The sequence below is a fragment of the Sapajus apella genome, unplaced genomic scaffold (genome assembly GCF_009761245.1).
Source record: "Sapajus apella isolate SASKATOON/1434 unplaced genomic scaffold, GSC_monkey_1.0 scaffold32, whole genome shotgun sequence".
Taxonomy (NCBI): Eukaryota; Metazoa; Chordata; class Mammalia; order Primates; family Cebidae; genus Sapajus; species Sapajus apella.
In genome coordinates this window covers 3,195,883-3,222,823 of record NW_022436972.1, presented here as the reverse complement: position 1 = coordinate 3,222,823, position 26,941 = coordinate 3,195,883, and the positions used below count along the sequence as shown (strand labels likewise).

The 26,941-nt window shown below is 41.8% G+C and overlaps 1 protein-coding gene across 5 annotated transcripts in view; it reads right to left on the bottom strand.

The window, feature by feature from the left end:
- MTUS2 (microtubule associated scaffold protein 2) overlaps positions 1-26,941 on the bottom strand; it is a 702,116-nt gene that overhangs the window by 47,825 nt on the left and 627,350 nt on the right. For all 5 annotated transcript variants that reach the window (XM_032294818.1, XM_032294817.1, XM_032294822.1 and 2 more), the window contains one exon: positions 16,279-16,345. In XM_032294818.1, coding sequence (XP_032150709.1) covers positions 16,279-16,345 — 67 coding nt within the window. The remainder of the gene's footprint in view (positions 1-16,278; positions 16,346-26,941) is intronic.

The window sequence follows — 26,941 nt, the reverse complement described above, 5'->3', positions numbered from 1 at the left end:
CCTGAGAATAAAATATCCCTCTATCTCATTTATTTCATTGTGTTTGGGGGTCTCTGTTACAGAAGCTTAATTTGCACTTGAACTAACATAGGCATATAGGAGGAGAAGCAGAGATTTGTTTTATTCTGTTTTCTTTTGAGGTGGGGAGTGTGCCGTGGTTGGAAATAAAACTGTATTGACTAGGGAGAGTTGTACTGCCTGTGGTTCGCCAAGAGGTGAGCTCATGAGGGAGAGATTAGGGCTAGAGATATAGGAGACAGCGGTTTATCGGTTTGTCGGTGGTAGTTAAAGCTGTAAGGGTAGATGAGATCATCAGAGAGATCACAGAAAGTGAGGCCTAGGGCAGCATCCAGGACGAATATTTTAAGGAAAAAGCACTTACCTCATTTCATGTTATAATCCTTTGCTGGTATGTATGTTTTCCCACCTGATTATAAATTCTTTGGGTTTATGAATTATAGCTTACTAATCCCTGAATAAAACACCTAGAATATTTTTATGCAGAACAGACATTCAAAATTATCTTAAGAACGGCACTTTTAAAATACTTTATATCTTAGCAATAGATTTGCTTTCCATTTTTCCATTTCTTGACTGTAGACTTAGGTCATTCCGAGTCAGTCTTTAAGTGCTGAGATTTAGAAGACAGGTCACAAACACAAAGGAGTAAAGGGGCCAGGTGGGACACGTGGCAAGTTTGAGACAGTCCAAGGGCTGGGGTGAAGGCAGCAGGTGCCATTGAATAAGACACATAGCTCAATAGAAACTGGGCCACAGATACTTCACAAAAGAAGATACACAGACAGCCAGCTGCCACATAAAAAGTGCTCAACATCATTAGCAATCAGAGAAATGCAAGTTAAAACCATCACGAGATATGTTTTCACACTTACTAGAATGGCTAAAACAACAACAAAATTACTGACAAATGTTGGCAAGAATGAAGAGGGGCTGGAGCCCTCAAAGATTGTTGGGGAGGGTGCAAAATGGTACAGCCATTTTTGAGAACTCTTTGGTATTTTCCCCTAACGTTAAACTTGCATTCAACCTATAACCTATATGTAGGGACTGACCTGAGAGAAATGAGAATGTGTAGGTCCACAAAAGGCTTGTATAAGGATATTCATAACAGCCTTCTTTATAATAGCAAGGCAGTGGAAACCACCCAAAAGTCTACCGCTGAAGAATGGATCAATGCGTTGTGGTATATCGTTATTCATCCAAATGGAATGCTAGGCAACAATAAAAAGGAGCAAACCACAGACAGACTCAGCACCGTAAATTCACCTCTTATGTTGAATAAAAGCAGCCAGGCACAGAAGAATGTATACCGTTCATTCTATTCATATGAAATCCAAGAACAGGTAAAACTAATCTATGATGACAGAAATAAGAAAGTGGCTGCAACAAATTCGAAACAACAAAAGAATAGTCTTTTATATTTATCCATATATTTACCATTTTGGCCATCTCAATTCTTTCCTGTAGATCTAAGTTGCCACCATTTTTAAAGGATATTTTCTCTAGATATAGAATTCTGGTTGACATTTTTTTTTTCTTTCAGTACTTAATACAAACGTCATTCCACTGCCTTCTGGGCTCTGTTCATTTCTGACGAGGCTAGCTGTCATTTACATCCTTGCTCCCCTAAATATAATGTGTGTCTTCACTAGATGCTTTTTAGTATTTCCTCTTTATATCTGATTTTCAGCAGTTTGGCCCTGATGTGCTTAGGTGTGGCATTCTTTGCATTTATCCCGCTTGGGTTTCACTTAGCTTCTTGGTCTTCAGGTTGCTCTTTTAAAATCAAACTCAGGATATTTCTGCCCATTATTTAAGTATTTTTTCCCCTTTAATCTCCTCTCTCTTGTCCTCCTGAAAACTCAATTACACATCTGTTAGATGTTCTTGCTATAGTCCCACAGAACACTGGGACTGTCCATTTTTTTAAAAAAAATTCTCTCTGTTCTTCAGATTGGCTAATATATGTTGATCTATCTTCAATTCACTGACTCTTTTTTCTGCAGTCTTCTATCTGCTTAATAGCCCATCCGGTGAATGATTCATTTCAGAGATTCTGGTTTTGGTTCTAACATTTCCACTTGGTTCTTTTATAATTGTTTTTATTTCTCTGTTGTGCTCTCTACCTATTTACTCATTACATTCCCCTTTTTCTAGAAGTGGTAGAATGTGTTTATAACAGCTTTAATATTTTTTATCTGCTAATTCCAACATCTGGACCATTTAAATACTCATTTTTCCTTTCTCTCTCTCTCTCTCTTTTTTTTTTTTTAACACAACTTTATTTTTATTTTTATTTTTATTTTTATTTTGAGACAGGGTCTTGCTCTGTTGCCCAGACTGGAGTACAGTGGCATGATTGGGGCTCACTGCAACCTCAACCTTATGGGCTCCAGCAGTCCTCCCACCCCAGGCTCCTAAGCAGCTGGGACTACAAGTGTGCACCACCATGGCCAGCTAATTTTTTTTTTTATTTTTTGTAGAGATGGGGTTTTGCCATGTTGCCGAGGCTGGTCTTGAACTCCTGAGCTCAACCAATTTACCTGCCTTGGCCCCTCAAGGTGCCGGGATTACAGGCATAAGCCAACATACCTGGCCCTCAATACTCATTTCTATTGACTATTTTTTTCCTTGCTTCCTTGTATGTCTAAGTCTTTTTATGCATGCTCAACTTTGTGGATGATGTATGGCGGGGAGTTTGTAGGTGACTATCTTCCAATAATGGGCATTGAGTGTGATGTTCTGGCAGGCAGTTAACTTACTGGATTCCTTTGATTTTGTCACACATGGTTTCATTCTTTGTTAGGGGAGGTCTATTTCAGTTTGCCTTTAGCACTAGAGAGACACTTGTTCTAGATAATGGTCATTCTAGAAACTGGTCTTTCTCAGGTGGCAACTGATTGCTTACAGTACTTGGCGAGAATCTTCCCACCCTGACTGGGCTGGAATTCCTCTATTTCCCAGGACTGCACAACCTGTGGAACCACCACTTAGCACTCAGACCTGCCGCAGCTGCCCTCTGTGGGCCCTCTGGATATGTGCGGCCTACCCTTCACCTACCATCACGTGGGAACCCCCTCCATGTAATCCCTGGGGCCCTCCTCTGCTCAGCTTACTCCTGTCCAGTGCTCACTCCACCAGTAGCTAGCGGAATTCCTAGCCACTTCAATTGCCCTGTACCCTGGTGTTTACCTCTTTGGCCCAGCAAGATGGCGGCCACTATCTGGACACGTCCTGTGCCCAGGCAGTAAGCTGGGGCTAACAGGGGACTAATTTCATGTGCTTCCCTTTTCCCATGGATTACAGGCTATGGTATTAACTGTGCAGTGCTTGGAAACGGTTGCCTCATGTTTCGTCTCTTTCATAGCTGTGTACTGGTGGTCATCAGAGCCAGTACCAGTTATGGTATTATGGTTAGAAGCAGAAGACACGGCATGAATAGTTGGTAAAAGCTTCCAGATGATTCTAATAGGATTCCATCTCCTCCCATGGGGATATGTCTAAAGACTGGGGACCTAGAAAAAAAATACTTATGCAGAGAGCTCTTCAGGGATATTTTGGCAAGATGCCATCAGGATTTATACAGCACACGACTGACTTTGGTTTACCGAGCAGCCACTGATTACAATTTGGCTAAAATTGATCAGGTGCAGGGAAGAATCATTTGTTCACTGACTCCTACATTTCCGTAAAACTCAGCTACTTCCCCGCTATGGCCTTTTCTGGACCCCTGACTGGGTTATGAACCCTTTTCTAAACTCCCAGACAACCATCACTTTGTTCCCAGGTAGACCTGCCTATAAAGAGACATATTTCTTATTGTAAATTAATAAATTGGCAATTTGGTTTTCTACAGCATGTTCCAGTAAATGTAGTTAAACGTATTTCCCTGAAAGAACCATTCCTGGTGTACTAACAAGGCAAATTTTAAAAGCTGGACCACAGGGAATCCACTAAGTAAGTGTCTGCACTTAGCTGCCAGCCTGGTCTCTCTGGATGACACCTCACCTGGAACCATCTTTCTGACTGGCTGAACTCTGACCGTGTTCTTCATTAGGACCTCGTAAAAAGAAAACAGCTGTGTTGAAGAGCCCTGAATCTTCATCAGATTCATACTGAAACTTCGGTTTCAGTAGTAGTGACCTAGTTAGGTCTTTACATGATTACCTGTAATGCAGAATTGATAACTGATCAAGTTATCATCTTCTTCAACAGAATTAACTTCTGTTGGCTGAAAACGTGCGATTCTTATCAAAAAGAGTGATCTATTATATAAACATACACTGTAATTTATATATTTGTTCAAATCATCTGCCAAATTAAGCAAATAGACTGATAGTACTTTTGAATACCTAATCACGACCCTGGTAGTATCAGTGGTTCTTTGAGTGAATGAGGCTAATTCGTAATGGCTTAGACATGACAAAAAGAATCAAATGATAAAAAATCTGCCAAGAATCATTTGAGCCTCATATCCCAGACACTGGCCCTGCTTTTTATGGAAGCAATAGTAAGAGTTTCATAAACATGAACTCATTTGCTCTACTCCTGCTTAGGGATAGCCATATGGAAACAACTGTCTTCACTGTTCTGTTTCCCAGTAGAGAGATTAAGTCAGTGGTGTCATTAATGCTGTCTCTGAAACTGATCAAGGGTATAGAAGAATCATTTGTTCACCGACTCCTACCTTTCCTTTAAGCTCAGCTGTTTGCCCCCTACATCCTTTTCTGTACCCCTGACTGGGTTACAGACCTCCTCTAATCTCCCAGACCAGCAGCACCATGCTCCCTACACTGTATTTGAATGACTTGCTATGTGTCTGTCTCTCCAATACACAGGCATTTCGGGAGCTCAGAGACCTGGTCATATCTTTCTTTTCCTCCTGGCACAGTAAAGGGTACATCTGTGTTCAATCAAGTTTAAAACTGAAGCAGCTGAATTCTCCACATTCATCGTGCTAAGCCCTGGGCCTGAGGCTGAAGAGACCCTGACTGAAAATAAGAGGGGGTCCCTGTTCACGAGAAACTCAAGTGAGAGTCAATTCTGTTTCCATAATTTGCATGTGATTGTCTGTAATTTACAACTTCTATTTTGCAAAATGCTCTTCAGCCATTTCTAGGTTAAATCTATCACGTTATATCTTTTTCTTCCTATTTATTATCTTCTCTCAGACATCAATTTAGATCTCACAAAGTGAGGCGGCCTGATATGGTTATGATGGAAGAGATAAGGACGCAGCTCTGTTCTTCTTAATAGGTTTGTGATTTGGGGTTTGCTTCCACTCTCTATAGCCATGATGTATTTACTGTGAAATTGATGGTGATATTATCTCCCTTATCTGTCTCCTCCTGCTATTGTCAGGAACAAATGCAATAACGTGTGAAAGAGCTTTGTAAACTATACACCACTTATAAATATTAGATTATGGAGTCCCAAATCTGTGGAGGCAGCTGACTCTGTTTCCAGAAGCTGCTTGTCCCAGGGTGATTTAGGGGCCGCCCTTGGTATTGGAGCTACTCTAGCCAGGAAGTTCAGGTTAGTCAATGATTAAACTCAAAGATTTTAAACTATTAACATTAGCAGGCACAGTGGCTCACATCTGTAATCCCAGGGCTTTGGGAGGCTGAGGCAAGAGGATCATTTGAGTCCAGGAGTTTGAGACCAGCTTGGGCCACACAGTAAGACCCTGTCTCTACAAAATATATATATATATATATATATATATATATATATATATATAGTAGATATAGATACATACAGTATATATATACATATAATATATATATATATATATATAGTGTGTGTGTGTATATATATATATATATATATATATATACACACAGACACACACACACACATATGGCTGGGTGTGGTAGCATACACCTGTAGTCCCAGCTATTCTGGAAGCTGAGGCAGGAGGATCACCTGAGCCCAGGAGTTACAACTGCACCACAGCACTCCAGCCTAGGTGACAGAGCAAGGCTCTGTTTCAAAGAAAAAAAAAATAACGTATCAGAAAAAAGTTATCTTTATTCATAAAAGAGTAAACATTTTAAAGGGTTACAAAACAAACACCTCCACATAAAATAACCAGAAAGTGTTATGCATATAGATGTAACAGAATTTTATAAATATCAAAAAATATGTTGCTGCCAATTGGAATAAATCGTTTTCTCAAAGTGTAGCAGTTTTGTGAAATTGTAGCTGATAATGTATTTTCCATGGCAACCAAACCCAGTCCCTGGTACGTTTAAGGGAGTTTGCAGTATTGATATTACTGTGCATGGGTAAGCACTTGTTTGGGATAGAAACTAAAATGACTTTAGAAAATTACATTTACTGGAATGAAATCTAATCGTGGCAGCTGACATCACTGTTTTGAAATTTTTCCAGCTTAGATCCAATATTATTTTCCTATAAAAAGGGCAGGTAATTCCCAGACCTAGTCATGCTGAGTGGTCCATCTTGCAAGGAAATCAGCACATTCATTTGAAGCTATATTGTCACTCTCAAATTTCTGACAGTAGGCTCATGACTGTAATCCCAGCACTTTGGGAAGCTGAGGTGGGCGGATCACTAGAGGTCAGGAGTTTGAGACCAGCCTGGCCAACATGGTGAAACCCTGTCTCTACTATAAACATGAAAAAATTAGCTGGGCATGGTGGCACAGGCATGTATTCAAAGCTACTTGGAAGGGTAAGGCAGGAGAATTGCTTGAACCTGGGAGGCAGAGGTTGCAGTGAACTGAGATCATGCCATTGCACTCTAGCCTGGGCAACAAGAGCGAAACTCCATTAAAAAAAAATTCAGACAGTACACTAAACCTACTAAATCTAAACCTTCTTTCAAATAACACTCCTCACCTCAGGATCAGCTTACCTACGAAAGAGCTTGGTACATATTTTGGGTGCCCCCTAAATTTTTTTGGGCAAATTGAGTCAGAAGATCCAACTCTGCTCATCAGAGAGAACGTTGCATTTCACAGATTTCAATATGTTGTGTTTTTATTTAATTCAACATATTTTCCTAATTCACCTGCAGTTTCCTCTTTGACCTATGTGTTACTTGGATATTGTTTAATTTCCAAATGTTTGGAGGGATTTTTTCAGATATTTTTATGTTACTGATTTACAGACTATATTATAGTCCAAAACATTTTGTATACTTTCAATTCTTTTATATTTGTTAAAGTTTGTTTTATGGCTCAGAATATGGTTTGTGTTGCCAAATGTTTCGTATACATTTGAAAAAGATGTGTATTCTGTTGCTGTTGGATAGAGTATTCTATGATGTCAGTAAGGTCAAGTTGGCAGATGGTTTTGTTCAGGTCTTATACAGCTTACTGATTTTCTGCCTGCTTGTTCTACTGCTACTCAGAGGGGATTGCTGGTATCTCCATCCATAATTGTAGATTTGTCTATTTCTTCTTTCAGTTCTGTCAATTTTTGCTTCATGTGTTTTGAAGCTCTATTTTTCACCACACAGATATTTGGTATTGCTATGTCTTTTTGGTAAATCAACCTCTTTTTCATTAGGTAATGGCCATCTTCATTCCTAGCAATATTCCTGTGTCTGAAGTTTACTTTGTGTGATATGAATATAGACACTCCAATTTTCCTTTGATTGATGTTAGCATATATATATATATATATATATATATATATATATATATATATATTAATCCTTTCTCTTTTAACTTATTTATGTCTTTATATTTGAAGTAGGTTTCTTTTAGGCAGCACATAGCTGAGTCTTGCTTTTTTTTTAATCTAATCTGACAAACTCGTCTTTTAGTTGGTATGCTTAGAACAGATATTTTTATGAATCAGGAAATGTACATTCTTTTTGTAATCCCAAGGCTGGTTATTTTTTCTGCTGGTTTCTTGGTTTCTTAATTTTGACTCAACTTATTTAAAGCTGGGAGAGACAGAAAACAGCAGAATCGAATCTGAGGTTTAAAGGAATTATATACTGAGCACCCACTATTCTTCCAAACACTCTGCTAGATCCTTTGCTCTCAATCTCCATCTAACTGTGGAGGCAATTGAGGACGTATGACATAGGCTGCTAGTCACACTCTACCCTTCTTCCATAGTAATAAAATAATATCTGGGCAAGGTCACCAAGAGGAAAAAAAGCACATTTCCCCAGCTCCACTGTGGCTACATTTGCCTTGTGACTTAGTTCTGGCCAATGAGATGTATAGTCAAGTGCAGTTCCTGGACGCTTTCCCCCAGAGAGAGGAGACCCACTTTCTCTGCTGCTTTGTTCATTCCTTCTTCCAGCCTGCCACCTGGAATATAGATGTGATGACTGTCACACCAACTGTCACACTGAACCATGACCGGGGGTGGGGGTGCATCATGGCCCTCCTCCTTGGGGTCATAGGACAGTGGCTGTAAGAAGCATGGGTCCCTGAGGACAGGGGAGCAGAACCACAGCTGCTCCTCAGTGCTCACCTTCTGACTCTTACGTAAGAGAGAAATGAGCCGGGTGCGGTGGCTCACGCCTGTAATCCCAGCACTTTGGGAGGCCAAGGCGGGTGGATCACGAGGTCAAGAGATCGAGACCATCCTGGTCAACATGGTGAAACCCCGTCTCTACTAAAAATACAAAACATTAGCTGGGCATGGTGGCGCGTGCCTGTAATCCCAGCTACTCAGGAGGTTGAGGCAGAAGAATTGCCTGAACCCGGGAGACAGAGGTTGCGGTGAGCCGAGATCGCGCCATTGCACTCCAGCCTGGGTAACAAGAGTGAAACTCTGTCTCAAAAAAAAAAAAAAAAAGAAATAGAGTGCTTTAGGCCAGGCGTGGTGGCTCACACCTGCAATCCCAGCACTTTGGGAGGTCGAGGCAGGTAGATCACTTAAGGTCAGGAGATTGAGACCAGCCTGGCAAACATGGCAAAACTCTGTCTCTACTAAAAATACAAAAACTAGCCAGGTGTAGTGGCCCACACCTGTAATCCTAGCTACTAGGGAGCCTGAGGCAGGAGAATGGCTTGAACCCAGGAGGCAGAGGTTGCAGTGAGCCGAGATTGCGCCACTGCACTCCAGCTTGGGCACAGAGCAAGACTCCATCTTAAAAAAAAAAAAAAAAGAAAAAAAGCGCTTTATTACATACAGCATTCTGTTTTTCGACTATATTTAATTTTTAGTATTTTTAAAGTGTTCGGTAAAGATAAAAAAGTGACGTCCATCTTAAATCTGAAGCAAGCAGGAAAATGAAAACCTGTGGCCTGGCTTGGGAGGGGGAACTGACAACAGAGGCTATCATAAGCTCAGGAGGGCACAGAGGCTCTGTAAGGGGCACAGGAGCAGGGGGCAACTTTGTCCAGCAGTACTGGGGACTGGGGACAGCTGCAGGTGAATCGGGAAGTATCTAGGCAAGGTCACCAAAGGGAGGAAAAGCACATTTCTCCATCTCTACTGTGGTTAGATTCGCCTTGTGACTTAGTTCCGGCCAATGAAGCCAGTAGCTGGGGTGATTGAGAAATTCAAAGTTAAAAGCCAATTCTATGCCACATTCAGATAGTCACAGCTTTGAGCAGCCCCAGGAAAGAGCATGATGGGAGGTTTGCTGGGGAGGCAGCACTGGTCCATGTACATTTCAACAGGACTTCCGGTCTGGCTGGTGGAGCAGCAGGGTCAGCGAGGGCTGCCAGCTAGAAAGCTCCATTGTATTGCCACTGCACTGCATGTTTTCTGTCTGGTGGAGTTTGTCTAATTCACAGTGATTTTTAAGACTCAGGTTTTCTAATAAGGCAGTTACAATGTGACTGTGATGCCATTTTCTCTCTTAGCTTGGCTAGGGAGAGAACCTTAAACATCCACCTGATGGCAGTAAACAAAATTTAAGGCATAGGATCTTGAAAGGAGATGATCCTTTCTGGGGAAGAGCATCTTTATAAATCAATTTCAGTGCTTACAAATATATCAGCGCTCTTCAAGGATTCAATATTTGACTCTGGAATTCAGAATGCGGTGTTCCATCAGAAAAATCAAGGGTCATATTTTATTTTCTGGAAAATTTTAAAATGTGATGAAAAATCAAATATTAAATCTATTTCTAGCATCTTTGTTTCTCCTCCCTGGGTGTGGTGCTGGGTTTTGGTTTCCTGGGGATCCAAAATGCCCTTTCATCCCCACAACCACCACCACCTGGGGAAGCCTTTTCCAAGGACATACCCAACTCCCGACAACCCCACAGACAAGAGCCATCATCCATGGAGGGTGAGTTGAGGATGAGATCCTTTATGATCAGCATTTAAAAAAAATAAAAATGGAGGCCACTGTTTAGATACCCCAAGACAAACCACCTAGAGCCAGACAACCGAAACTTAAGTCACCCTCATTTCCCCAAACAGGTAATTATTCTAACCCTAAACAAAACACACAGGAAAGCTTTTGTTCTTTATAAGAATGATTCAATGAAATCAAACCAAACAGCTACAGATGAATCAGCTCAAACAGCTCTATTTGCCTTAAAAAAGAATATATGACAGCCAATCATGAAAAAAGTCAAAATACTTCCTCTTTATGCTCAAGAAACGGTGCTACAACTGCTGTAAAATTGAGGCTTAGTGCCATTTTTTGGTTTCGGGTCTCCCAGTTCATGATGTATTCTTTTGTATGCATCATATACTCTTAAAATTCTAATTTGATCTGATTTCATTTTTGACACTAGAGTGCCCTGTCTCCAAGGAAACACACGCTGAGCAGCCTTATCTGAAATTCTTGGTACCAAATGCATTTCACATTTCTGATTTTGTAAAATTTTGGAATATTTGCATTATACTTACTAGTTGAGCACCCCTAATCAAAAAATCTGAAATCCAAAAGCACCCAATCAGCATTTCTTTTGAGCATCAGGTCGGTGCTGAAAAACTTTTGAATTTTGGAGTATTCCGGATTTTGGATTTTTGAACTGTGAATAATCAACCTGTACAATGTAACACAAATATGAGCAAATTCAGTACTCCACAGGGACTCTGCTCTTGAACCACAAAAGGCTCCATCCCAAACTACATCTTGATACTTACTTGGATATTATGTGTCTCTTCTCGTGTGTGTGTGTGTGTGTGTGTGTGTGTGTGTGTGTGTGTATGACAGGGAGAGAGAAAAGATTTAATTTCCTCTTTATAAGGCAACTCTGGCAACGCTAAGATGAAATCCACCATAATCTTTTATCTTGATTTACAGAATAAATATTCAACCCATTTTGCATTACAGATACATTTGGAACAAATGTAAAATCCTCCCAAAATTATCAGTCTGTGCTTTTGAGAATATATTCCCAAGAAAACAAAAGAGGTAAAAAGTAATTTGCAAACACTATACTTGCTGTATAACAGCAAAAAATGATAAAAATTCAAATGTTCAAACAAAAGGAGCTTATTGTAACTTATCAGCACGACAGAACATGTTATGGCTATGAAACGCCAAGTATGAAGACTCTAATACACAGAAAAAGAAAGAGGGAAACACTTTTTCTGTTGTTAGGTGTGCAGCATGGGCAGTGCCTGGAAGTGGTCATGGCAACCACTGGTCCAGGGCAGAATTGCTGGGGGCAGCAGGTGTTAGTAGGTGCTCAGTGATTGTGCTCTCCCCGCTGCCCATAGGCATCTACCTATACCTTAGCACATGAGGTCTACAGCAGATAGCACTTCCTACACAGAGCCTTTGATTGTAAACTCTTTAAGAAGATGAGCTGAGTCTTATGTACCACAGAATCTTTGGTACTAAGCATCTGGTCAATCTAGCCCACACAGAGCCTTTGTGCAACATAGGGAAAAAGTGTCCCTTCCTCTGAGTGGCAGCAGCCTCATGCCAGGGCACAGGGCTTGGTGGTAGCTGCAATATGGATGCATTTCAGCCCTGACCCAGAGGGGTGCCCCTTTAAAGGGCATAACCTACTCCACCACCCATGGTGACCAGCCTGTGCCTGGCAAAAGCAGGTGCTCAAGAAGTAGCTGTTGGATGCATGAAGGGCCTGAGATTAAAGAGAACAAAGTTTTTCTTTTGGTGCTTTTGCACAAGTCCCAGCTTTAGTCAGATCTTTGAAACACGTCTGCAGACTGATCTCTAAAACACAATGGATAGGCCACTGTCACTCTGGTCTGGACCAGCCCTAAAATCCTATGACTTCCCTGCCTGCTCCACACAAGGCACTCAGAGCTTCGCTAAATGAATCATTCTCCATGACTGTAGGACCTGGTCTAGGTAATAGAAAATGTATTCCATCTTTCTCCCCAGTTTCTGGCACAAGCCTCTAAAACGCTTAGAGTTTTTCGAGTGGTAGGTTTACCTTTTGTGACTCAAAATGAGCCCCTTTCAATCACACCTGAGTTTATGCTAATGCTGACTTAGGGTAGGGTCGCTATTTGACTTTAGGATGGGGCTGGTCACCAGAAGAAACAAGTCATTAGAGGATTGGAACTTTCAGTCTCACCCACCAACTTCCAGGGAGAGGAAGGGAGGCTGCGGATAGAATTATATAAACTTCTCCTGCCCTGTTACCCAGGCTGCAGTGCAGTGGCACAATCTCGGCTCACTGCAACCTCTGCCTCCTAGGTTCAAGCAATTTTCCTGCCTCAACCTCCCAAGTAGCCGGGATTACAGGATGTGCCACCATGCCTGGCTATTTTTATTTTTATTTTTTGTATTTTTAGTAGAGATGGCGTTTTGCCATGGCCAGGCTGCTCTCGAACTTCTGACCTCAAGTGATTTACCTGCCTGGGCCTTCCAAAGTGCTGGGACTATAGGTGTGAGCCACCGTGCCATGCCAGAATTATATAAACTCCTGAACGTGATTCAGAGGGCTTTAGGTTTGGTGAGTATACCACGGTGCAGGGAAGATGGTACACCCAGAGGGCATGGATACTCCCCTCTTCGCCCCCCACCCCACCCCCGGCCATATAGCTTGCTCTGTGCATCATTCTAGTGAATTATCAAACCTGAGAAGGGAGTTGTGGGAACCTCCGAGTTTACAGCAGATTGGACAGGACTGGTGCTAAGGGGAAGGGAACGGCCACACTCCTCTCTCTGGGTCACCTGTAAGCCAGGTTTGCATGCTCAATGCTCTTCTCCCGGCAAGCAAGAGAAGACACTGCACGTCAAGACGCCAGAGCTCATGCGCTTTACAGTTGACAGTTGGTCCCCCCCATTCCCCTGGGTCTTTCTTTTTCACCAAGGCAATCTCCGCTGTGGATTGGGTGCTTGCTGCTGAACTGTCTGCGGGGATAAAGGCTGGGCTGAAGGGGCCAGGCAGTGCCTCTGCCAAGGCCTTCCGCCCTCCCTCCGGATACTTTTTCATCTGGCAGAGAACTCTGGTTCTATTCTTAGCCCTTATGCAGAAATCAAATAAGACTTAAACCCAAAACCCAATGTAATCCTTGGGTAGCGCCTGCTGCATTTAGAAGCTTCGGGAAAGCACAGAGAGAAGCAGCCTCATACTTGGCACACTCAGCACCCAACACAACTGCATCAGAGGGTGCAGGGCCCCCAGAGCCAGAGCTTGCCCATGGGGAGTGCGCGTGTCTCTCTGGGGAGAAATTCACCCTGGAGTGGAAATTTCCATCTTTTACCTTTGGGTTCTAGGTGCTACACGCTGGATAGTTATGAGAGTCACCTTTACGGAGTGCTTCATCAGCATTATCTTCTTTAATTGACTTTCCATTTTATGAGGGGGAACCTGAGGGACAGAGAGGTCTACCAGCTCGGCCCTCCTGAACCTAAAGCCCACGCTCAGAACTGCCAAGCCTTGGAAACCCCTAGAAACTCATCTGTTTCACAGGAAAGCATACTTAGGGATTGGCTTACAGCATTTCAGGGCTGCAGACTTGATAGCTCTCACATAATTCAGTGCTTTTCTATCACTCCCTTAACCAAGACCAACATAACTTGCTAAAAGAGGTGGAAAGCTGGCAGGCGCTAGAAATTACAGGGGGTAACACTGCACACTTTTCTAGCTGAACCATAACTCATAGGCAACTTTTATTTCCTGAGTCTCTTAAGACCCAACCTTCCTCGCGCTTAAGTCTCCTGGCCACTGAGGGCAGGGAAGCGTCCCTAAGCCTGTGGTTCACAAACTGTGTGCTGAGGCACCCTGGGCCACTGCAGCAAACTCACAGGGCACTGCAGGGTTCCTTCTATTAATACTTCCAGGGGAAACACACCAATGCTGTCTCCCTGCTGGATGCCACGCGAACTGCTGGGTTGGGCGGTTCAGAGTTTTGACGTTAGCGTAACATTAGCTCACACTTAATTCCCTCTGATAATATCATATCTTTGCGAAGCTGAAGTTTTGGCTTCTGCTGTGATAAAAAGTATGCAGTGAAAATCAGTGAAACAAGACACGAGGATGGCCTCATCCAATCAGATGCCAAGGTTCGAGAAGCTGTGTGGCACCCAATCACAAGCAAGTCATTGTGGTTCCTTAAGAATGAAACAAAAATATATTTCTTTCTTTCAGTGTATGTTCAGTTTTCAAATGGCCACCAAGTTGTTAGGACATATACACTTGTGGCTTAGGCCTACCTCCTTAATAAGTAGAGCTATGAGGTATTTATTTGGCCTTGAAACTGTGGAAAAAAAATTACGGAGACATTGTGATCACTGTGAATTGAGGATTTTGGAACCTCTAGCCTAGGTCTCTGAGCTGCCCCCACAGTGCCATCTCAAAGGGTCTCTACCTCTACAAGGCGGCGAGGCAAGGTCTCCCAGCTGTCTCCACCTCCACATCCCCTGGGAACTGACCTGAAGTTCAGAAGAGGTGAAACCTGTTCTTCGGCAGTTTTGCTGAGGAGAAGAGGCCTCAGAGTCACCTCCAACTGAGGGCAGGCCCTAAAATGGATGAGTGGAGAGGGTGGGTCTTTGCAGTTCATCTGATGAGGAAGGAGGAACTCCTTTTTGATATGGTGGTTTCCAACAGTGGGGAAGGAGGAGGAAGGACCTTTTAAAGAGACGCTAGGAGTCACTGAGAAGGACAGCCCTCAGTGTGTGTGTGTGTGTGTGTGTGTGTGTGTGGTGCACGCACGCACGCATGCATGTACAATGTGTGCATGCACAGGAGGGCAGCCAATCACATGGGACCTGTGGCTCCATAGGTGAGGGGTGGTGAGTCTTTCCTTAGAAAAGAATGGAAACAGTCCCCGGTCTGCTGCTCCAGATCACACACAAGCAAGGCTGGGAAGGGGCCTATTATTTGCTGCTTTCCCACAAGCACCTGCTGTCCTTAGAGAGGAGAAGAGGCCATTACGGTCCTGATCTAACGTCAAAGAAGTCACATAACTCACAGAGGAGAAAAAAAGTACATTTTTAAAAAGGGAGAGAGGAATAAAAAAGGACTGGAGGAAGCTAAGCTTGGATCTCACTGTTCTGTCGACTGCACACCTGAGGGCCTGAGGTTCCTGGGGAAGTCCAGCCTTCTGCATATCTGCATGGCTGCCAAGGACACCTGGGATTGCTCCCCTCCCTTCACTCACGGAGGAAGCCACACCTGCACACAGTGGGCTGCTCCCAGGACCACACTACGTGAAGGAGGTGAAGTGCTCACTGGTAAGGAGAGGAATAGCGGGCAATGGGAACAGGCCATGTGTATTTCAGCTTTGATGACTGATTCCTGGGGAAAGAGAATAACAGATGGTCAAGAGGGAAAATGGGATCAAGCAATGAGAACATGGCAAATACCAGGTCCTGTCCTTGACCTACGGTGAAAGCCACATCCCCAGGGTTTGGGGATCATTTTATTTGTAAGGTCTCTGTGGTTCAGACTGCACCAAACCGTCTCATCAGCCAAAGATTAGAAATTTCAACATAAACTCTCATAATTTTTAATCCAACCAGATTTGTGTTTTTGACCTTGTTCTAGATCACGGAGTATTTCGCGACAGGGTAGACAGTGGCAGGAAGCCATGGAACATCCGTACCTTGCAGACAGCACCTCATTTTTATCAGAGGGGACCCAGGTGGATCAATGCAGGCTGATGTATGTGCTGCTGTCTGCAAATAGCAGAGTCAAGGCCTGACGAGCTCCACTGTGAACTGTTAGGAAGCTGTCTTTCTAACAACAGAGACGTGAAAATTATGGTTCCCCGCTAAGGCCACAGCAGCACACCAGTGTGCTGGGTGAAACACTTCATTCATCTAGACAGGTCTGCACTGGCTTATTACAGGAGGCGTAACTGCTTTTGTTACACATTCACAGGAATCAGGAAAAGACATTCTTTATGCTCCTCATTTTCAATGCCCTACTTACCAACTTCATCCCTGATGTTCGAAAGTTCGATTGACAGCTCTTTTTCTTTCACAAGGGCACTTTCATTCTGAAAAAACAAAACGGATACCGGGAGTCCCCTAGTTTTCTGCTAGATAAGCACTTTCACATGTTTAATTAATGAATCATATTAAGCAATTATTTATCAGTCCAGTCCTTAAGGAGATAATTTTCACGTTATATAAGCATATAAAAACTTACAAAGTCAAGTCTGACTCATTGATTTGTATCCCATTCAAATGACAAAGCTTGCATCATAATATTAATAACACCCGTGGTTGTGCTTTCATCTAGATTACAATCTTGTATATCATCCTGCAATAATTCTTTGCATATTTATGTCCCATGCATTAATCTACTGCCATATATTATTATATAATGTTTATTATTATCACTACAATGAGATTTTTGACCATTAAAAAAGTCTGTCCCATATTTCCCTGAGGGCCAGATGCTTGTTTTACCAACTGTTTTTTAAACTTACCCTTTTGTCCATACATGATTAGCTACCTAATCAGTAATACAGATCAGGGCAGAAGGCTTAGCATGAAACCTTTCTCTTTGTAATATGACCAACAACAATATTTAAGGTTTCCAAGTTTTTTGTTCCACTGTCAGCATCAATAGATGAAAAAGAGAAAATCTCACACTTGAAATACCATTTAGTGCAAAAAATGCCACGTATAACTAAATGACTGCTAAGTTGTTTAAAATCAAATACATTCTCTGATACAAAGTAGGGAAGTAGTGGAAGATATGCTGAATTTGCAATCTGCGTTATTGAGTCACCATAAACAGCGTATTAGACTTTATCACTAATAATAACCAGAAAAGATGTGCTACATAAATTCTCTTCAAGTTAGAGATACCAAGAATACAAGCCTTCAAAGAAGGTTACTGCCATTCTGCAGAATGAACTCTCAAAGCAAACTGATTTCCAGAGAGGGAATTTTGACTAAAATGTGGACCAAATACTTAGCGTGAATATCGTCGGGGCCTGGAGAATGTTCTTTCTCCCTTAACCACTGTTGCCTTTGGTTTCAGCACCTCTGAAGGACATGTGCTGAATGTGACCAGACCGTTCTTAATATTGTTTCTGGTGTGCTGTTTTTAGATGCGGGTAACAAGTGTGCTGCTTTGGGTTGGTGGGAGGGTCTCGGGTTATCCAAAGGGCATTCGCTAAGCCGTGTCATAATATTCATCACGCCAAAAATAAAACTCTGTTTTCATAACATGCTGAGGGCTATTTTCATCACGGGTGTAAAAAATTATGAGCTAATGGTTTCCTTAAGAAAATGTACCACTAGATCTGTCCTCTGAGGGGGACAATGGACCATGCTACAGTCTGAAGGTTTGTATCCCCCTAAGTCCCCCTAAAATTCATTTGTTGAAATCTTCACCTCCAGGCTGATGATATTAGAAGGTGGAGCTTCTGGGAAGTGATCAGGTCTTGAGGGTGGATCCCTCATGAATAAAATTAGAGGGATCCCAGGGGAGCTGCCTTGTCCCTTCCTCCGTGTGAGGATACAGCCAGAAGGCACTGTTTACAGGAAAGGGTCCCACAGCAGACATTGAATCTGCTGGAGCCTAGATGTTAGGCTTCCCAGCCTCCAGAATTGTGAGAAATAAATTTCTGTTGTTTATAAACCACCCAGTTTATATTTTGTTACTGCATCCCAAAGAGACTAAGACTGTCAAGAATAAAATGGACACCTCCCATCTCATTAATGAAGTTCTCGCCTTCCACCCCAGCCCACAGAAAATTTCAAAGCTAGCAATTACACCTGAGAGCATGTATTTTCTTGCATAATCCTACTCCAAATCTCAATAATCCTACTCTAATGCCGCACCCACTGTGCGGGGTTGTCATGAGGATTAAATAAATTAATGTATGTGATGTAGGTAGTTTCCAGCACTTAGCAAGCTCTTATAAGTGTCAGTTGTTATTATATTTCTGTTGTTTCCTTTTATTTCATTTGCAACTATCTAAATGGTGCTTTTCCATATTAATTATCTAAATACATTTAGAATTTGCATATCAGTCTTATGCTCTGTTTTTGTTTATGTTTTGTTGTTTTTGAGACAAGATCTCACTCTGTCACCTAGGCTGGAATGCAGTGGCTTGATCATGGCTCACTGCAACCTCCACCTCCCAGGCTCAAGGTATCCTCATACCTCAGCCTCCCAAGTAGCCACCATGCTTGGCTAGTTTTTTTTACTTTTAGTAGAGACAAGGTTTTACCATGTTGCTCAGGCTGGTCTCAAACTCCTGGGCTTAAGCAATCTGCCCAATCTGTGGCTGCCACAGTACTGGGATTACAGGTGTCAGCCACGGTGCCTTGACTACGCTCTGTTTTTCTAAGCACCTTCCTGGTCTGCCCTGATTTTGCTTAATTTTTGATGTGGTTCGCAGATTGGAGAAGCCAGAACAGGGAACATGTTCTAATTAGACAGTTTGCAGGGATTATATGCTCGTTTTAACAGCAGCATAACATGGCCAGATGACAATCGTGTTCCTGTAGGTTAAGCAAATTTGGTATTGTGGAGAGTGCTAATTTTGGTATTGACCCTGAAATAATCTTAGTGGAAAAACTAACTTGCTTTTACTGTCAAGAATAATTTTGAATACTCATATTCTCTAATTCTTAAACACATCCAGAGAATTGAAATTCTATGCTTATCAGTACAGAAATAGCATTATACAGTGTTCATTCTCAGAGCAATGAGAGTTGCAAAGACTTAGACTGGGCCAGGCAGTGAGCAATCGGAACATAACAAAAACAACAAATGAATTCCAATTTCTAACTCAGAGCCAATGTTTCCCTTGCTTCCCTGTCACAGCCCCTGCTGCATGTTAACAGAGTCATGCCCTAGGGATCTCCCACATCACAACAAATCAGTCCACACTCCTAGTCACAGAAGAATCAGGCATGTGGGGAAGGAGTGGCCAGAAGGCCCTATGAAAGGGACAGGCCTCTGCGGAACGGTGCTGACTATGAGGGAGATCGCTGATGAAGACCTTCAGACTTGAATCACTTTTGTGAAAAGCTAATGCTGATGCTCTGGGGCCAGGCCTTCCCCATCCATCTGTTGCTTTAGGAGAAACACAAATAAGATTGATGGAAACCAAGTGAGAACCAAACCAAACAAACAAACAAACAAAAATCAACGAAAGAAAGGAAGGGGATGGGAAGAGACGGAGAGAGATAGGCAAGGAAGTGGAAAGGAAATAGAAGTGAGATTAGAGACCTTGTACCATTTCCCGGGGAAGCAGAGGCTATTAAAACAGATCATGAAGACCCAATGAAAATGACCCCATCCACCCTCATCCCCATCCTTTTGCAAGTTCAGTCTCTAAAGCAGCCAGTTCCAAACTATAGTCATCACATGGCTTACCAAGGAAGGGTTGGTAAGGTTTGTTGCTGCCAAAGATAAGCAACAAACCTGATGACGAAAAGTGTCAAGGGAAAGAACTGAACTCTGGCAAGTTCCGGCTAAGTATTATTTATCAATTACTACAGGTGATTCAAGCTGTCCAGCATCAAACACTCTCTGTAGTCCAGGCACAATACGAGGTAAGCCCTTTATGTCATTTACTCCTCCAGACACTGTCCAGAGGGTCCTGGGTCTTATTTCCCTTTATGGAGGTGAAAATTGGGGCTCTGTGGTGAAGTGGCTGTCCTCTGCTCAACCCACCAGGAAATGGCAAAGGTAGGACTTTCCACCCATTGTCCACACTCTTCATCAAACACAAGCACATCAATATTTCCCCTCCTAGTCATGCTTAGACAGATGCAACAACAAGACCCAAATTGCACTGAGCCTCAGCTTGGATCTGAGCACTTATTACCAAGAAGCCTTCCATGTCTGACTGGGAGAGAGGCAGGGTCCACTCCTGACTACTCTGTCCAATGAAACCACACCCTGGCTGCATTCACAGCCCACTTCACAGCCTGAACTGCCTGTCTTTGTCCTGGGTGTTGATTCGTGAGTTGCACGTTAGCCTGTTTCCAGTGTCTGGACCCATTTCAGTATAGCCTACTTGGGCTATAGCTTCTGAGAGAGTAGCAGTTTAGTTTTCCCTACCAGCCTCTAGCAGGATGCTGTCTGATGACCTCTGAATATATTGCTGCTGAAGATGCTGGCACAGCTCAGCTCTGGCTCGCTAAGGCCAGCCTGTGCAGCCTGGCGACAGCCCTTCTTCCGCAAGTGCTTGTTTTTGAAATGATATCAACTCTTCTAATTTATGAATTCTCTGCATCAAGTAAGTTACTTTTTGCTTCCTGCAAGCCAAGCCAGGATGAGGTAGTGCTGCCCTGCAATGAAATGAGTCAATAGCAATGACTGCAGGAACATTGTTCCTTAGGCAAGAGGGAATCTTCCATTCACTGCTCCTTGCCTCAAAAGTTATTCCTCCAACTTTCATGATTCAACAGAATCCAGTGTGGTCTTGCAAGGCCCTTAGGTTCTGTTGAACACCCAGGACTCCCTTGGAAAGGCTCTCAAGTCACTATTCCCCTCTGTTCCCCAAACTATGCCTGGTCTGGGTGATGACACCGTGGGTTGACTGAAATATGAGCAAGGCCTCCTCCGAGGGCCCAGGGTTAGATCAGTGCCTCTCTAAATGGGAGATGAGTGGAAAATTCCCAGTGGGTGCCAAGTACATGAGCTCCTATTTGCACTCAAGAAGGCTAAAAATAGAACTCAGTGTTAACCATCCAAACTATCCTGGTGACATAGTCCAGAAGTTGCAAAGCCTAACAAGGCCATTCCTCTAAAATTTCTGTTTATTCTATGACAGGCTTAACTGGAAATCGACACTTTGAGAACATTTATCTAAGCCCCAAACCAGCAGCTGTGTCTTCTTAGCCACCTCTTTTATTTGGTCATGCACTGCTCTCCTTTGCACGCCAAGTTCTCCATTCATTCTGGCATGGTATATCTCTTATTCACAGATGGAATGCAAGACAAGCTACTCCCATGAAACATCCAACTCACTCTCTGTGCCTCTTGTTCTAAACATACCCCTGCAAGTCTGCTACAGTGAAGCTTCTGCTTCTTTTTAGACATGGCTCCAATCTAAGACTTTTCACATACTCGCAGGGGATACTACGTTTCACCTTTCCTTGCTAGAGCAGCCTGGCAAGGCGGACAACCCACTAATCACCCCATTAACCTCAAGCAATGGGATGTGTGGCCAATGCCCAGGCAAGCCTGCCATACTCTGTTATTTTAACATGTGTGGTCACTGGGCGTTATCTCTTCAGAGGGTGAATGCTACCCTGTGAACCTGATGGTAATGGGAAGTGAAAACGCCTGTCCCTGTTAGCATCATCCCTGTGATTCTATGCTTGGGCACCAGCCACCTGTGCTACTCCACAAATTAGAAACCAATGGAACAGCTATTTGCTACTAAAACTGAATGCTGGGTAAGTCTGAGGTGCTTTCACCCCAACTCATCCAGAAATAGGAAATGTATGCCAAATAACACATGCCCACTGGGTGCCTACTATGTGCCTGGCAGACATTTCTGCTCTCAAAGAGCTTGACGTCCAGAGTCATTATGACATCATCATAAATGGATGAACAATTACAGAACAATGCGCTCTAACCCAACAGGGCAAAGCTGTCTTAGAGATTTAAACTGAGAGCAGCAGGATATGGAGAGGGCATCCCAGGCAAAACAGCACCTGGGGCCTTTTGGGAACCTCTGTCAGCCCATTAGACGGGCCCCTTTTCCCTCCAACTTTCTGCCTCTGATCTATGAAACTCCCTGCAGGAATTCTTGGTTGGCTACAGGGGTACAATTCCAGAAAATTCACTGCAGATTTGAGCATTTTCATCAGCTCCTTCTTCTCCACCTGATTTTTTTTTTAAAAAAGAAAATACATATATATGTAAATTTAAATATATATATGTAAGCCCAAAGACTCCCAACTAATCTTTCCTATATTTTTAGCCTGCTCTGAAATCCATGCAGATCAGGAAAATTCAACCCTGTGAGCTGGGCAATTTTTTCCCAACCTAAATAATCGAATCACAACAGGAAATTAAATAAGAGATCTATAGAATTCTCATCTTTGAGGAAACATCCAGATCTTTTAAAATTGTGAATGTAAAAAATTCAAATGTGACATACATGCACACTAAATTGCAAAAAGGTTAAAGGTGTTTTTGCTCTTCTCAGAAACATTACTGCTTTTCACCCAGAGCTCCATGAGCTTACATCAGGGTTTAAAATCAACATGGTAGAACTTCATCTTCATAAGAAAACATTCTCTTTTGTATTTCAGAATGAACCAGCTGCAAAGTTACAGTAACAAAATACAAGTATCTGAGTTGTTTTCATACCACTTTTTGTGGCTATCCCACTCATTTTCAATATTAATGTTACGAAGATTGGCCAGAGTTGTAATGTATAATAGCTCTGTGGAAAAATCCCACGGGAGGTGGGCTGACCTTTTGTTTTTCATTTCAGTTATTATAGCTTTAAGGCAGCACTGATACTATGCCTTGAATTAATCAATAAGTATCATTTCTTTCACATATAATTAACACTAGGGCCTCTTCGTTTTTGTATAATGATCTGCTTTTCTGCTGTGAAATGAAACTTCATATAGGCTTCTCAGAAACAAAATATCCTTCTTATTTAAGACTCTTCAATACATTTCAGTATCTACTTGTATGAAAAATGAGCAAAGTCATACCATGTATTAGAGGAAATCAAAATTACTATAAATGGATAATTTCAGCCTTTGCCTTTGTGCAGATGGGGAAGAGTCACTGGGTAAAAACACATCCAGCTTTCCCAAGAGGCTGTAGTTAATAAGGGAATATCACACCATACCTGGATTACTAATGAACAATGGGAAAGGACAGAGATTAATGGAGCCAAGAAGAAGAAATGCTGATCCAAAGAAGTAATGCTGGGAAATTCAGGATCTCAGAGGAAGTGCAGGAGAAAGGAGAATTAGCCAGTTCCCTGCGTTTTAATCCATTTGTGTATCACTTAAGAAGCTTCTTGACCTTTCTGGATTCTAAGAAGTTTCTTGACCTTTCTGGATTCCATCTTCTCTAAGAACCCTCCCAAATTTATTACTGTCAGAGCACCTATGCATGCCTGGGAGGAACAGTGAGGTGCCTCTCCTAACTCCCACCACGCCCAAGAATTTAGAGACCAGCTAAATAAGACTAGCCTCTGCGATTAGAATCAACACATAAAAGGCTAGGGTAGAAATATACAAATTAACCCCTAAAGGGACAGGACAGGACCCAAACCAGCAAATCTTGCTGCTGGACTGAATGTATAACGCGGTGTAAGGGATAACAAGTCCATTACAAGGGGCGTTGGACAGTAAAGTGAGCTTAGAAAAGGCAGTCACCAGGGCCAGGAACGTTTTAGGTGAGCAGAGATACGGGAGATGAACCCCAGTAAGCTCTGAGGCCACTGGGTTCTTAAAGAACAACTCGCTGGCTCAGATTCCATTAGCATCAAGGCTTCTTATGAGCTAGACTTTTGACTCTCAAAAGAAATAACATGTTTATCAGGCTTGTTATCGTTCGCTTGTCAGTTATATTTCACATGGTTAAAAGGAAGCTGATATTCTAGGTTATACATATAGTTTATTCCTCTTAATAACTCAAGAATTCCAAGAACCATCAGCTCAGGAAGGTTGAGGATAAAGAGTTTCTATGCAGAGCTCCTGGCTTCATCTTGGACCGTGTTGAGTCCATAGGTGAATGGACACTTTGGGATCCATCTGGGTCATACAATTCCTTTCAAATACCTGTAGACAAGTCTCTCTGCTCCAAAGCCCAACATAGATCCCTACTTTTTATTTAGCTCAATTAAAAACTTGGGTCCTTGGCCAGGCATTGTGGCTCACAACTATTATCCCAACATTTTGGGTGGTTTGAGACAAGTTTGGGGAATATAACGAGACCCCAGCTCTGCCAAAAAAAAAAAAAAAAGCTGAGCATGGTGGTGTATGCCTGTGATCCCAGGTACTTGGAAAGCTGAGACGGGAAGATTGTTTGAGTCTGGGAGTTGAAGTTTGTAGTAAGCCATGAGCACACCACTGCACTCCAGACTGGTGACAGAGGGAGACCCTGTCTCAAACAATGTAAAGCAAAAAACAAAGCAGCCAACAAAAAACCTGGGTCTGGCTTTCAGACTGGAAATTTCCCCATAGTCCCTCTGCACTGTATCTCCCACTGTGTTTACCATGAGATTGCCCCTCTCATATTTCATAAAATGAGGCTAACAGACCTTTTCTCACATGCTCCTTGCTTGGAATTACATTTCTTCTCTTTAGTTTAATAAAATTCCACTCCATTCTTCAAAGGGTAATTCATGTTCCACTTTTTCCAAGAAACCTTGCCTATGGTTCTAGCCTGACTTTTCCTTTCACCAAATTCCAGAAACAGGTATGGTCAGTATCACGTAACTTTCACTCAATTATACTCCAGTCTTGTGCTAATGTTTAATTGTTCTGCGTGTGCTATTGTTGCCTACCCACTTGTAAGTTCTCTGGAAAAAATGGAAGTACAACCAAACCGTTATTGGTAAACTACATAAGGGCCAGCCATGCCTTTTAGGAATTTTTTGATAGTCTCAATAGTAACTAGGCACAGAGTAAACCAATAATAAACATTTCCAATGGATAGGTCTTTGTAAGTTGGAAATACATAAGCACAAACAGTTTTTAAACAATTTGTTCATTTAACAATTTTTTTTATTATATACTTTAGGCAAGATTCTAGTTTCCTCTAATAAATTAACGCTAAAGAAGCATCATCATATGCAGAGTTTTTAGTTGATATTCATAGGTTTTAGTCGGATCTCTGAAACTGATTACTTTAAAAGCATCTTTAATTGTCCCACTGTGTTTTTCAGAACATCTTTAGCTGCACTATGATCAAACTGTTAGATTGTTTTGATTTCTCAAAATGAAGTTTGCTGTTTTGATCTATATGAAGTTCTGAGGAAATGTTTATTTTTTTTAAGGTTTATTAAACTAGGTTAAGGTGATCAGAAACAACGCTATCAACAATTTTACCAGGCCTCTTTTAAACTGCATATCAACATCTTTGGGGTTATTAGAGCTGATTAACAGACTGAAGGACTTTGTTGTGGGATTTGGGAGTACTGATTTCTAGAGTCTGAAGTTGGAATGGAATCCTATTATGCTCCTCGTGTAGAACACCTGGCCCAATAGGTAACTCTCAATTAAATAAATGATTTTGGCATACTGCCTGTGAAGTTATTCTGCAAAGTAGACAACTACATAAAACAATGTGTTTTTTAATTAAAAAAGAAAGTCCTCAATTCCTTAAAAGAGCACCTATGAAAATACATGTATAAAACTTCAAATGGGAATACTATTTTGAAATACAGCAAAGAAAAGCCAAGAAATGTAGATGTGAACATAATGAAAAAGCTGATGAAAGCAGTGTAAGTTTTAAAGTTTTCATCAGTAAAGAATAATTTGTATTGAACTAGAAGTCAAAGGTAAAACACTGGAAAGTTACTTAAACGTCGACTGCTAAAGAGATGAAATAATATTGAATTATCTTCCAAAATCTCTGAATTCAAGAATGACATAGGGATAATCATTTTCAAGAACTTAATTTAAAACAAAATAGGGAAACAGATTCCCTTTAAAACATATTTTCTCAAACCAAAAGGCCTCCATATTACAGCCTCTATTTCTAAAACTTTTGTATTAGGGTTTATAAATATGAAATTTATAATACTGTTTTACATGTAGCAAATCTTTCCCTTCTATTATAACTATTGCTGCAAGGCTTCAATACTGTTCTGTGACCACTTCTTAAAAGGCTTAATCACTTCAATGTTAGATGTGCAACTGAGTGCAAATGCTTTATATTTCATTTTGTTCAAAGCACATAAATGTGTATATAAATATTTTAGTTCATACTCACGGTAGCAAAAGCCAAATCCACTGAAGTGGTTATTTCTATTAGAGCAGAACTAGTAAGTGGCTTTTAAGGTACAGTTTAATTTTCCTAGGTGGTATGTAACCCTACTTTAGGTCAAAGTTCATAAGCAGAACTGGTGACTGCTTTTTGAATGAGCTTGCATATTAAGCCATGTATTTTCCTTCTCCTGGTCACATACTACATACCTCAAGCTATCTAGATAGCTGATGCCCACATGGGTAGAAAGAAGGCAATTTCAACCCCTTGTGAAATCCCATTTCATGCATCTTGGAGAAATCCAAATATGCATGACAATAAAATGTCTCACAGAGACAAGAGTTCTTGCAAACAGATTTCTAGTAATGAAATTAAAAGCATTATCTGAATCCCTCTGCTAGCTCACAAGAGCAGGCAAATGTCAAAAGCAAAGAAAAGCTTTGTGTTGGAATTGCTACATAATTCTCACGCACACTCTGTTTTCAACTCCCTGGCTGTGAATTTTTCTTCCAGTGAAGGCTTGAACACACCCTCAGACTCTCTCTGGCTTTTTAAGTTTTCAACTCTATGTTTATTCATCTCTCTAAGATGCAAAGAAGTAGAGAGAGAACAACTATACCGTGTGCTTTCTTCTCTGATGTGAAGAATATAAATTACAAGGATGAATGCTGCTTTGAAGAAAGAGTGGTAAACTTTCAAAGTTAGC